Here is a 13792-nt window from a genome sequence, read left to right as displayed (position 1 = left end):
GCGAATCAAAGTTTGCTAAATGGGCTGAAGAAAAGGTTGGAGGGAGAATCCCATTCTTGGGTAGAAGAGTTACCTAATGTCCTGTGGGCGCACAGGACATTAAGCAAAACTAGCAATGGCGAATCCCCGTTCAGCCTAACCTATGGGACAGAGGCTATGATCCCAGCAGAAATTGGATGCCCATCCCATAGGGTACTCATGATGAGCAAAACTGATAACGAGCGCGAAAGAAGATTGGACCTTAACTTGCTTGAAGGGCGCAGAGAAGCGGCTATCATTAATGAAGCCAGATACAAGAAAAAGCTGGAAAAATATTATAATCAGCGCGTTAAAGAGTGCCACTTCAAGAAAAATGATTTTGTCCTTCGAAACAATGAAGCTAGTCGCGCGATACCCCCAGGAAAAATGTCCCCCAATTGGGAGGGACCTTATCAAATTTCAGAAGATTTGGGGAAAGGCGCGTACACTTTAAAAGATTTGAAGGGAAAAAAGATACCGCGCGCGTGGAACGCGGCACAACTTAGAAAATGCTTCATGTAAAAAGTTCAATTATGTAATCAAGGCTTTTAAGCCATCATGAATGATGATTCGCGCAATCTTTCAATATTTGTCGCGCTATCTTTCAATATTTGTTCTATTACCTTTGCATACGTGTTTCACACTTCCTTTATTAATTTGGATCAATATGACAACACTATATTGAATTCAAAACAAAATAAAACGAAGTAAAACATACATGCGCGAGCCTTAGCTCAAACGCGTTAACGAGTTTTAACTCTAAAACGCCAGGGCCTTAGCCCAAACCTACGAGCTTTAGCTCAAACACGTTAATGAGTCTTAACTCTAAATACGTCAGGGCCTTAGCCCAAAACAAAGAGCCTTAGCTCAAAACACTCACAAACATCCATCTTACATCCCGCGCACCTTGATCATAAAACTCCTTAAACCTAAGGCAAAGTTCATACCATAACATAGTTATTAAGGTCTCAGGTCGAGATCGCGCGAGGATTCAAAGTGGATATCTGACTAACACATGCTGACATGTAATGGCTAAAACTCATACTTCCATGTAAAAACAGCGCGACTATGACGCGCGAAAAAGGAATTGTGAAAAGTTATCGCGCATGTCAGCATAAACGAGATACTGCGAAACCACTTACAAAATAGGACTATGGTTAAGTGAATAATTTCCTTACAACCTTGTTCTTATTTTAACGTGCAACCGTATCTTATATCTATACAAGCAAACATGAAGAGATGAATGGAAATGCACGAGACGAAAGAAGGAGAAAACAAGTTTCATTCCATTGCATTGAAATTTACAAGTATGAGGAGTTACAAATTACAAGTACAAAAACAAAAAAAAAAAATAAATATACAAAATTTGATGAAGGGCTTCTCAAGTCTCCACATCGACGTCAGCCGCTTCATCACCCTCATCATCTCCCGCAGCATCTGGCACGGTCTGCTCCTCATCCCCGAACTGACCATAGTCAAGTTCTTCCTCCTCATTGGAGTCTTCGATCACAACGGTGTCAGGACCAGATTCTTTCGCCGCGCCAGAGCCGCTGGCAGGGGCAACATCCCCCGCGCCACCATCATCGCCACCAGCCCTCTCGCAATCATCAAGCAACTTCTTTAGCGCGCCAAGGTCGGGCTGGTCAGCAAGCGCAGCTATCTGTAAATCATTAGAAAAGTAATGAGTACAAAACACTTAGAAAAGTTAGTCAAGAAAAACTCATTAAGATCAAGGTACCTGCATAAGGATGGGGATGGGAGTATTCATATACTTTTCCCCCACCGCGGCCATGTCCGCGCAGGCCGCATCGCTCTTGTAAGGGTACTCGGATGGGTTCTTCCTCAACATGCCATATTCATACCCATCCGTAAACCCTTCAGCTCGGCCCACCAAACGCGCGGCGGCATTGCAGTCCATCACAAGGGCTTGAAACTCGGCGGAATATTTCATCGCCAAAGCGCAGCGAGCCATGCCCTGTGACACCAGCCATTGGCGATCCTGCGCGAGGCCAGCAACAGACGTCTCGAGGGCAGGAACCTGAGAGTTTAATAACTCAACAGTTTCCTTAGTCTTTTTTAGTTCCTCCTTATCAGACGCTGCTGCCGCCAAAATTTTTTCTTTCTCCGCCTGCGCAGCACCAAGTGCTTCCTGGCTAGACGCCGCCGTCGCTAAGGCCTCATCTCTATCGGCCTGCGCGGCCGCCAAATCCCTTTTCAGGCGCGCAACCTCGCTCTCCAGTGATGATTTCTCAGTGATACTCTGGACGATAGCTTGGTCACGCGCCTCGGCCTGCTGTTCCAAGACACGCACTCTGCGCGCGTACTTGGCAACTTCGGCCTCCGCCAACTGCTGCTTCTCCCGCGCAGCTTGGAGCTCATGCCCGCGCTTGATGTATGCGGTGTTGGCACTTGCTCGGTTTTCACTGAGCTCCGCCTGGAGTTTCTCAGCTCGCGCGCGAGCATCAGACAGGTTCCAGGCGGCCACCTTAGCCTCTCGCTGAGCTTCCACAAGAGCGTCGCGTACTTTAATATAATCACGACGAAGCTCTTGGGAAGCAGCGAAGAAAGCCGACCCAGCGAAAACATGGTCGTTCAGCAAGTCCGAGCGGGTGCGCTCCTCCTGATACCTCCTTTCAGTAGGAGGCACGGCATGAGCCCAGAAGTCCTCGCATACGCCCATGGATTGAAAGGAACTCTCTTCATTAATATTCCATCTCGGGCGGTAAACGTGGTCACCTTCCTGCAAAAACACAAGAAAAGTTCTAAGTCATAAAACATACTTATATGGAGATACGCGCAGCGGACCAACAAATCAATACATACCTGCGGGGATGAAGCAGGAAAGTCAGCGCCAGCCCCACCAGAAGTCTGCGCTGCGAACACTTGCGGCATCGCAGGGCTGGCGCGGTCTCCCAAGGAGTCTTCAACTTGAACCCCCTCGTCCTCCTCGTCTTCTTCAACAGGCCTCTTCTCCTGCGACCTGGAAGGCTCCAAACCAGCCTCGCGGGGAGGGCTGCGTGCAGGAGGAGGCGAGGGAGGTCTCGACGCCGCCAGTTCGGCGCGCAATACGGTTTCCTGCTCCTTGGTAATCCCAATAAGGGGAGACTCAGCACTAGCAGGAGCAGGACCAGAACCAGCGGCGCCGGCAGCGGCGCCAGGAGTATCACCAGCAACTGTTGCGCCAGCTACAACTCCTATGAACAAATAAACAAGGAAAAATTGTTTATGACTGACTCCAAAGGGAAAAATTCAGAAGACATATGTGCAAAACTTACCTTGGCGCAATTCTGTTCGCGCATCGAACATCGCCATAAAATCCATTCTACCCTTTTCAGAGGGTAGAACAGGGGATTTCGATGGAGTCCCCGGCGCAGCCGTGGCACCTTGTGCCGCCTTCGGCTGATCTGTTACCGTCCCTGCCTCTGCAAACATTTAAAGGAGCAAAGGTTTAGTAACAATTCAGCCAGATGAAGATAAATAAAGTATACCTGTTGCAGGCGCGGCACTACTTCTCTCTTCAGCCGCGCGAAAGGAGGAGGCGACGCCACCATACCTCAAGTGGACAGGAGGTCTGCCCACTCTCACAGGCAGAGAAGCTAAAGAAACCTTTGTGGTAAACACCTGGGTTTCCTTACGTCCCTTCGTTTGAGCATGGGGATGAGCGACAGGGGTGTCATCTTTCTTCTGTTTCTTACTGGCCCCTGCGCCAGATTTCCCCTTAGCTTTGCGCTTTAGTAGGGGCGCCTCCTCTTCCTCCTCCTCCTCCTCCTCTTCCGCGAGCTCTAGCTCGTAGTTTTCAAGCGCATCTACAAAAACAAGCGACAGAACTGTTAATAAACTTGGGTATTCTAAAGGAATGAGCAGAAGTGCGAAGGCTTACCAGGCGCGTCACCGTCAAAGTCAAAATCCAGATCTACTGGGATGAACAGGTCATCGAAGCGATCCGGGAAACCAACCTCCCCAGCGCCAAGTTCGACGGAGCCGCCCTCCACATGTTCATCATAAGCGGCAAGGATGTAATCCTTGGTGACTGCGCAAAGCCAAGTTAAATGATATCAGCAAAAGAACGATGTTCGCGCAAAAAAAAAAAAAAAAAAAAAAAAACTTACACAACCCGTCGACTTGGATAACGGGCTCAAGCGCGCTGTCGGCTCAGAGCCTGCTCATGCCGACCCCAACCAGCGCCTCCTCGCAAATTTTCTTCGCGGGGGATGGTTCGGCGGTCAGTTTCTTAACCCATGCGCCAGTTGGGTTCTTGAGGACACCCTCATCCGCAGGCGCAGAAGTGATAGAGCGCATGGTCATACGGATGGGGATCACACCGGCCTTAATGTAAAAAAACCTCTCAGACCAGTCATGAAGGCTCTTGAATGAAACAGTGGAGCACTTCACCTTCTGACTGCGAGGAATAAAAGAGATCCAATTGTCTTGGATCTTGGCCTTATAAAAATACTGAAAGCGCCGAGGAGTGGGTTCCTCGCGCTGGGATTTGCACATGAACTCAAAGTGAGTCACGCGCACGAGTCCAAACGGATGGACTTGGGATATGTGAATCCCATAGAACTTCAGCAGTGCACCCACAAACCTTGTCATCGGGAGACGAAGGTTGCAGTGGGTGAAAAAGTGGCTATATAGAGATATATAGCCGGCAGGCGGGTCCGCCGCCGTTTGCCCGGACCTAGGCAACATGCAGCCAAACAGGGTGGGAAAGCCCTGAGAGGTGATGAGGTTGTCGAGATCTGCCTGCTTCAATTTGCAGGGGATTTCATTCCACCTTTTGGTGGCCTTGGTCCTCCCTACTTCCTCCGATGTGGTCTCAACAACCTTCTTCCCCTTCCCCTTTTGCTTCAATGTCGACATCACCACAGATTTCACACGGCGTCTTCGAGAGGCAACGGAGGTGATTGAAGGGCTAGACGAGTATGAACTATCAGACATACAACTGTAATAGCCGATAATCGAGGATTCGAATCGACGTAAACACTCAAACCAGAATGTGAAAGCAGAAACTTGAATTTTAGCAACAATGAAGATGAAGATAAAAATTTCCTAAGGGCCTGCTTTTATAGGCCCAGGAGAGAGAAATGTGGCAGCTGATCGGATTTCACGCGCCCCCACTCGCAGGGGCAACCCAACGAAGGCGCGACACGTGTCCCTAACAGCTGTGTGAGGGGACAAAAAGATGTAACCGACCTGCCACGGAACAGAGACGCGCCCCCACTCGCAGGTACTAACCAATGCGAGTGCGACACGTGTTCAAGACAGCTGTGTGAGGGGACGTGAAAGGCAACTGTAGCACCTCGAGCACACGAAACGTCTGACACGTTTACGGCGCACGTCATCACCAACCAGCCACGTGTTTGGACCTTTCGTTTTCAACCAAATGGATAGAACTTCGCGCGACGATGGAAACAACCAAGAAAACGACAAAACCCCCTATAAAAGGACAATTCAGTGAGTCTAATATCTATCTTACCGTGCTCGCGCAAGATAAGACACACATTAGACTGGGGGGGCTTGAAGAGGTATGTACCCGCCTCAACACCAAGCAAGGCGGGTCAACCCACAAGATAAAGACATTATGAAGGCACAAACCCAAAACCCAGGCGCATGGCGCATACAAAACATGCTCAGGCATCATATGCTCGCGCATCACATATGCGCGCGGCGCATATCACATGCTCTTGCACATCACATATGCTCGCGCGTCACATATGCGCGTGGCGCACCAGCGCGCGGCGCATATCACACGCTCGTGCATATCACACCTGCGCATGAAATATCTGCGCGTGAGAATAAAAAGAAGACTTCGCGCATCCTCAGGATGGGCGCATATCACACGTACACATAATCAACCTTGTCCTTATCCAAATCAGGATCAGGGCAACCTTGATTGTGCACGTCAGACAATCTTCCAGAAGGCATCTTTTTAAGGAGTAAGAATATGCTGATGTTGACAGCTGCCAAATGAAAGGTCGACAACTCAGCATGACACATGTGCTACCACATGATTACAACCAACGAGAAAGCGCCAGGTGTCCCAGAGGACACGTGGCGCAGTGCGGTTGGAGGAGGCCAACGAGGCTGAGCCCAACCAGTGGAAACCCTAGCACTATATATACAGCATCAACTCCACTTTGATGACACATTCATTCATACTCAATCATTGACAGTTACAAGCAGTGATATCACATTCAATCATATTGAATTATATTCACTCACAGTCAGTTACAGAAAACACACAGTCACACAATCAAGAGTATTCAGCGATTCAGCAATACTCTTGAGATTCACTGACTCACACTTTATTATCTTCTCCACAAAGATACTGATTCTCACGCCGGAGGGTTACCCCAAAGAGGACCCCTCTGTCCCTTTCTGAGGGGTAAGTAACGGCGCTGTTCATTTTGTAGGTGGAAGAACACGGATTCAGAGGAACCATCGGTGAAACAGTTTAATCATACCCGAGGAAAGTAGATCTGCTACCAGTGAGTAGATCCACGTTTCTTCAGAACCTAAACCAATTTTGTAAGAATAAACACCAGATGTCATTAGCCCATGAGACATAGACTTGTAGTTTAAGTGTTCGATGTTTTGTTTAAGAAAATATAAACAATTGAACTACAGCAAGAATTTGTTATGTAACGCTTTGGAAAGGCTTAATAAAATAAATCCATAAGATGAGCAAAAGAATCGCTTAGGAATTAATTTGAAGATATGAGTTCATATAAGATTGTACGTTGTCTTGGCTTTTAGACATTTGTTGGTACATGGAAACTAATTTTTGAAAGAATGTCCCTCGGCAATGTGTATGTGAAATAAGATTTCAGATGAATTTCCGCTTAGTCTTCCTAGTTGGATACCAGAGGTATTTAGGACATAATGATCGACAAGATAACTAGTATTTTATAGTTAAACTAACACGTATTTTGTTTTATACTAACTTGGGATACATTTATGTGAAAGGTAGAGACATACAGCTAGAAGGCCAAATCGAGGGCGTAAGATAAATCATAATACCAAATTTGGCGGGGTGTCATCGCTGCATATCAGGGTTGATCATTACGAGATAACATGACATTGAAATAAGTTGGTCATTCATTTTTAACATTGCCTTAAAGTTGTATTTGTTTTGATAACTAACATGTTAACATTTCGCTGTAGGCCATGGAGTTAGGATGCGAGCTTAGTAGCGTAGTGCTTCCTCTGTGGACACACCAAAAAGAGGACTTAAGAGAAGGATGGCGAGTTGTCTTCACTGGATTATATTGATGGATGGCACACCAAGTAATAGTACGCTTTAATTTAGTTAAAAGCAATAGTGTATTGTGAAAGACTTGATAAATTTGCACCGTAAAAGCATGTTACTGTATTGAAGATTCCATGAGTTATTTTTTCTTTTGGTAAAATGCATGAAAGACTTGATAAATTTGCACCGTAAAAACATGTTGTACGACTCCACTGCTCAACCTGATGATCTACACCGCTGAAAGGAGTGACCCGATCAAGATTCCATTAGCGATCCAATTTCAAAAGTTACTAAATACCCACAACCATATGGTGTTTTAGTATTATACCTTAGATTATGATAAATATCACAAGTAACACACACCATGGGAAAGTGTTGTCGAGACAATGTTTACCTACTTGTGAAACAAGCAAACAAACGCGACTACAATGAGGTTCTCCTTCTCTAGATGGTTAAAAACTGTCTTTGGGATATTTACTTTTAAATTTAAATCGTCAATACCAGGTTATCATAATCTTTTGTTTTCGTTTTTGTTTTTAATTAAAAGATACATACACATAATCTTGTATTTTAAAAACAATATTAAAATAATATTTTTAGAAGATAAAAGAGTGTCACTAAGTTTTTCCTTTTTTTTATTTTAATATTTTTATGCACAAAAGTTACCTTTTTCTATTGAAATAACAACTTAACCGTTTTCGTTAATACAATTTGAATTGGTTAAAGGGTCTTAGCTGCTAGACCTAACCCGATTAATGATATTCTTTGAACTCGGAACCATCTTTATTGTAAATAACCGAGTCTGGTTGCATCGAGTGTCGTGGGTCTTGCTGGTCTTACCCCTAGTCAATATACCTATATCACAAGTTTAGATTCACACTAAATTAAGTGAATTAATATTTTTAGTTTGATCAAAAGTATGAAAACAAAGCCTAGCTTGAGTCACAGGGATTTGGCATGTATTATGCCATATACCAAACAATTAATTAAAGGGATTACGTGTAACCAAAGAGATAATTATGTGAAACAGATTATTTAACATTCATGTGTTTGGTTACATGTTTAAGGATCATGCAATTGGTGACCATGCCTGATTCCGTTACATATGAAATATGTGTGAGGGAAAACACGGTGAGACGGTCGGTTCATTCTTTTAACAAATCTAATTTCTGTCACTTTTATTTATATTTTTCATTTATTTTGATAAACAATCATTTTTTATGCTCAGCTTGTGGTCCTATAAAAAAAGATGATTGGATGGGGATATTGACTCTTTGTCGCCAGTAGAATTGACGAGGTTGATCGATGGTACGACATGACTTATTGTGTTAACCGGGTTGTGTTGGACCAGACACGTACGTTAACCTTTTATTTTCTTAATCTTACATGATTAATAAGCAAGTTACTCGATGAAATGCTTAAGAACACTCTTAAATATAATCAGTTTAATAATATAAATGACATGACACAACACGTCTAACATAATAAAATATAAACAATTCAATAACACAAATGAGACGACAAGCATAAAATATATATTTAAGACAACACACTGCATGCTATTTTTTTAAAGCAAGTAATTATACACAATATATTATACTCTTACTTCTAAATAATCCACAGGAGATTCGAATATGATACCATATGACTAAACTCCTATCAAATTTATACCAAGAGGACTCTCGGATCCCACTTTTTCTCCATTTCTTCCAAAAACACGTGTGAGTGAGTGTGTGGGTGTTGGTGGACTCGTGGAGTGTGTGTGTGGTGTGGGGGGGGGGGGGGGTTGGTCTTCTCGGTTTTATTTCCACTCACTTTTCTTGGGCTTCTCAGACTTTCTTCTTTGTTTTCTAACTTTCTTTAACTCACGGATTCTAAGGAAAAACTATCTGAGAGAAATCGGGAGGTGGTGTTCCCACCATGCCGGCTTCCTCCCACTTTTCTGTGGAACGACTCGGTGTGCTCTAAGTGATGGTATCACCTAGGGATGACAATGGGTCGGGTTTGGGTCGGCTTTAAGTATTCCCAAACCCATACCCGGTTATGAAAGTCTGTCCCAAACCCGTCGGGTTTTAGTCGGGTAATTACCTGTCGGGTTTCGGGTTTTCCCATCGGGTTTCGGATTTTGATAAAATACCCGTTGGGTATACTCGGCTCAAAACCCGGGTTTTGACAAAATATAACTAATTGATTACAAAGATGGTTACCATAAGGATAAAATGTCTCAAATAATTGACATTAACAAGTTCCGACAAATAATATATTTGGAATATAGTATATATATATATAATATAATAAGCTATATCGGGTACATTGGGTATATAATCGGGTAAATGAGTTTATGTTATCGGGTAATCGGGTCGGGTAACCGGGTATATTAGAAATCCCAAACCCGTCCCAAACCAGCGAAAAAATTCAAAACTAATACCAAACCCGTCCGAAACCCTAATGGGTCGGGTATTACCCGTCCCATTTATATCGGGTTTCGGGTTTTCCCATCGGGTTCGGGTTTCATTGACATTCCTAGTATCACCCCACCACGGGCAGCCAAACTGCCTAAGTGAGAACACAAAATCTAGTACAACCGTCACTGAATCAAATAGTCTAAATATATAACTTTTGCATTAAAACAGACTAATCTAGTTCGATGGGTTTATAAATTAAAATACGACATCAAGTGGACTAGTTTGGTAATTCATCGTACTCACCCTGGCCCACAACACCGGCCACTCGGGTGCACGAATTTCCATCTTCGACCAGCAGTACACCTGAGTCGTTAATGTCTATTCTACCCACCAATTATATAACGTAAGTGTGGCATCATACTACAACACCTAAATCCTAGTACTGAAACCAACGGTGTGTAAGTATTGATTCTGTACGGTTCACCCTACATATATATTACTCATATCTAACTTCTTTCACCTTTAACCATTTAACCAAACCCGAAATCAAGACAAGATCCAAGTTATAATTAATTTTGGTTATTTGATTATATATGGAGAGTATAGATTCATCCGCTGGATTATCTCAGCTACCTCAGCTGCCGCCAGGCTTCCGTTTTCACCCTTCAGACGAAGAGCTGGTGGTTCACTACCTCAAGAAAAGACTTGCGGCCGCACCGCTTCCAGCCGCCATCATCGCAGAAATCGACCTCTATAAGTTTGATCCATGGGACCTTCCCGGTAAATAATAATTAACCAGCCATCTTATAATAAATAATCTTGTGTTTTTTCAATATATATGTGTGTGTTTGTTATAGGTAAGGCGACGTTTGGGGAACACGAGTGGTATTTCTTTAGCCCTCGAGAGCGGAAATACCCGAACGGAGGTCGGCCTAACAGGGCGGCGAATTCGGGGTACTGGAAAGCCACCGGGACTGATAAACCCGTGATGACTTCTGGTGGTAGACAAAAAGTTGGTGTGAAGAAAGCACTGGTGTTTTATGTTGGGAAGCCACCAAAAGGAGTTAAGACGAACTGGATCATGCATAAATATAGACTACTTACTGATCATGGGAAAGCTGTTTGCAAGCCCCATGGTTCAGATTCCACCAAACAAAAGGGCTCCATGAGGGTAAGAGTAAGATATTAAAATCTTGAATCTTTTCTATGGTGTGGTTGACAGGTTGGTATAGTTAAAGCCATGTCGACGAGCTCGTTTAAGCTCCAGCTCGTCACGTTTAACTTTTCGTGCTTGATCTCTGCATGTTTCGATTTTTGTTCGTTTTGAGTTGATTTTCTACAATTAACTAGATGGTTTTTCACAATCAGTATAGGCTCGACTCGTTTATTATGTTATTAATTCAATATATGAATTTATCATTGATCTTATTACAACTTTTATATATTAGATAATATATTTTATTTTAGTTATTTTATCATAATTTTATATATATTTTCTAAAAGTAAAATCATAATATTTTGAAGCAATATAGAGAAAGAATATTATTATTTAATGCATTCATCATCATTTAATTTTGTAGTTAGATGAATGGGTGTTGTGTCGAATCTACAAGAAAAACAATAATATTCAAAGACCGATGGATAGTGACCAATATCACAACATGACCGGGATGCTAGCATCTATACCTCCGTCCATCTCACTAGCCGGCAGCCACCACACGATATCGGTAGAAAATCAACAACACAATAACCTCATGTTTGATATTGGTATGAACTTAAACGAAACCGACACAACCACCAATAACAGATCACTGTCTGATGTTAGTGTGATGAATATGGCCACAAGAACCACCGAGGAAAACTGTCGTTCGATTGCAAGTTTACTCGGCCAGCAAACGATGTTAGGTTCGCTTGAAGACGGTGTTTACCGGCACCCATATCAGTTGCCGGGCATGAATTGGTACTCTTAGACCAGTTTTGGAAAGTGAACGTATTATTTCAAAGGTAAGACTTTTCTGCAGCTGTTTATATATTCTACGACGTTAACATGTACGTGAGTGACTAATAGTCTGTATTATATGTAGAAATTGTTTATATCATATATTACACACGGAAACACAAATTTATAATTTATTGCAACAACTGAACTGAATATTTGGTACTTGTACTATTCCATATTGGAATTATTTCTTTCAGATTCTAATTACGTACTTTCAAGACATGAACCTGAAAACGAAAGCTACCACACACAATTAAAATATAAGGATGGGAATTTTAACATTAATTAAATACGATTAATTACAACTATGTTGAGAAAATGACCCATATCTAAGTATTTTCAATCAAATGCTAAATGAAGTCAAGTTATATTAAATAGTAACTATATGAAATTTTTGAACCTTTTCAAAATGAGAAAATATCAAGGATTAAATGGTTATTAGGATAGAGCAATGGTCCATTTAAATGAAAATATAAATTAACACCTCACCAAAATATGTTTAAATATGTTGAGACATTTAATAATACTGTACTTTAAATGAAAATATAAATCCTCGTTATAATTTATTTTAAAAAATAACAATAACAAATGACCATGTGAGAAGAAGTTAGTAAGCAAATGAACAATACATATTAACCACGTACAAGTCGTGGCTTGTCGGGTTAGCTTTTGATCAAGAATCAAGATAACAAATTAATAACACCTCACCAAAATAAAAGATCCTTTTGTCACCATCTTTTACACTCACCAACAATAAAGATAACTGAAAAAGAACAATATTAAAAATAAAAAAAAGGAATGTGTTTAATTGGTAACTACGTAAATTCATCTTTAATATATTTTCAGATCAATTCACACCCATAATAATTCAAAAAGTTTATAAGAAAACGAAGCTGTGATGTTATCTTTTACACTGAAAACATTTGACATCAACTATCCAAGATGTGATATCTGGTTTGATATTATCTCTTTCAAATATATTTATTTATTTTAATTTAAGATGATAAAAGTCATTCTCCGCCTGATAAGAAGTTCCCTTGCTAATTAACCACACCTCACAAAGTTAATTAATTTATTTTTGATTATTTTTAATTTGGTAATGGGACCTTTGAATTGTCATTAAAAGGAATCATAATCTAAAAGCCACACAAATTAATTTTAATACGTTTTGCATCTTAGTGGCTCTATTCGGAAACCCTAAGGGGACAATGTTGACATGGACGGCGTGTTTTTTTTCTCTTTCAAATATCTCTTTTTCATAGGAATTAAAGCTAACTTATTGGAATAAAATTACTTTATTATGAAATGGGTCAAAATGAGTTGAGATTTTAAAACACATTTCAAAACTCCTCATCAAAAAATTCAAAAAAAATAATTAAAAAATTATAACTCGAAATATAAATCAAAAACGTAAAAAGTAAAAATACCAAAAAGTTTCTTCCGTTTTTCTCGTTCCATAAAAAAAAAAACCCGAGAAATGTCAACCCGTTTTGACCGTTTCAATCATTTTCTTTTTTTAGTTTGACCCATTCTGACCCATCTTATACATTTTGATACAACCCATTCAACCCATAGGTTAAGATTGCCACCCCAAAACACATGTAAATGAATGAATTTTAAAGAAAAGGGCATGTAGTTTAATTTAACTTTGTGTCGTGTGATCTTTTCAGCAAAACATGCAAACATTATAGATCAAAGGACATTCGTCAATGGATAGATCTTCGCTGAAGATTGAATCGTCAGCAATTCTCGATGAAATTTCATGAGAGAAACCAGGTGTGAATAAGATTTCATAAATCGTCGGTAATTAATACTGTTGGATCATTGAAAGCAAGTTAATTAATTAATATACCACATACATAACACAAAGTGATGAAATATCGATGGATATTGTGGAAAGATCAACGATGACTTACATTAACTTATTAGTGCTACAACGCTCACCAATTGATTACCAATGTACTTCACTTACAGATTCTCGACAATTTCTCACTGGCACTCGTTTCCATGACGTTCTCACTAATGGAAACCCATTAATAATGTTTTTAATAAAAGATGACTTAGTGAGACATTGTAATGGTGATTATCTATATCGATTTTGTAATACCCGTAATTTGACTT

General features: G+C 41.3%; 1 protein-coding gene across 1 annotated transcript; it reads left to right on the top strand.

Moving 5' to 3' along the window:
* Positions 1-10209: 10209 nt before the first annotated feature.
* On the top strand, positions 10210-12012 carry LOC143553047 (NAC transcription factor 56-like). Its single transcript, XM_077043115.1, has 3 exons — positions 10210-10452; positions 10530-10843; positions 11253-12012. The coding sequence occupies exons 1-3, from the start codon at positions 10266-10268 to the stop codon at positions 11640-11642; spliced, it is 891 nt and encodes a 296-aa protein (XP_076899230.1). The 5' UTR covers positions 10210-10265; the 3' UTR covers positions 11643-12012.
* The last annotated feature ends 1780 nt before the right edge of the window (positions 12013-13792 follow it).

Source organism: Bidens hawaiensis, unplaced genomic scaffold (genome assembly GCF_021521415.1).
Source record: "Bidens hawaiensis isolate Kalapana, Puna unplaced genomic scaffold, B.hawaiensis_p1.1 tig00017140_1, whole genome shotgun sequence".
Classification (NCBI taxonomy): domain Eukaryota; kingdom Viridiplantae; phylum Streptophyta; class Magnoliopsida; order Asterales; family Asteraceae; genus Bidens; species Bidens hawaiensis.
The sequence above is the reverse complement of the archived record's forward strand: the minus strand, read 5'-3'. Positions and strand labels throughout refer to the sequence as shown.

Excerpts from the sequence above, each read along its gene's own strand:
- LOC143553047 (XM_077043115.1), top strand. The coding sequence starts at position 10,266 with ATGGAGAGTATAGATTCATCCGCTGGATTATCTCAGCTACCTCAGCTG. Across the intron at positions 10,453-10,529 it reads TGATCCATGGGACCTTCCCG|GTAAGGCGACGTTTGGGGAA; the intron begins GTAAATAATAAT and ends TGTTTGTTATAG. Across the intron at positions 10,844-11,252 it reads AACAAAAGGGCTCCATGAGG|TTAGATGAATGGGTGTTGTG; the intron begins GTAAGAGTAAGA and ends TTAATTTTGTAG.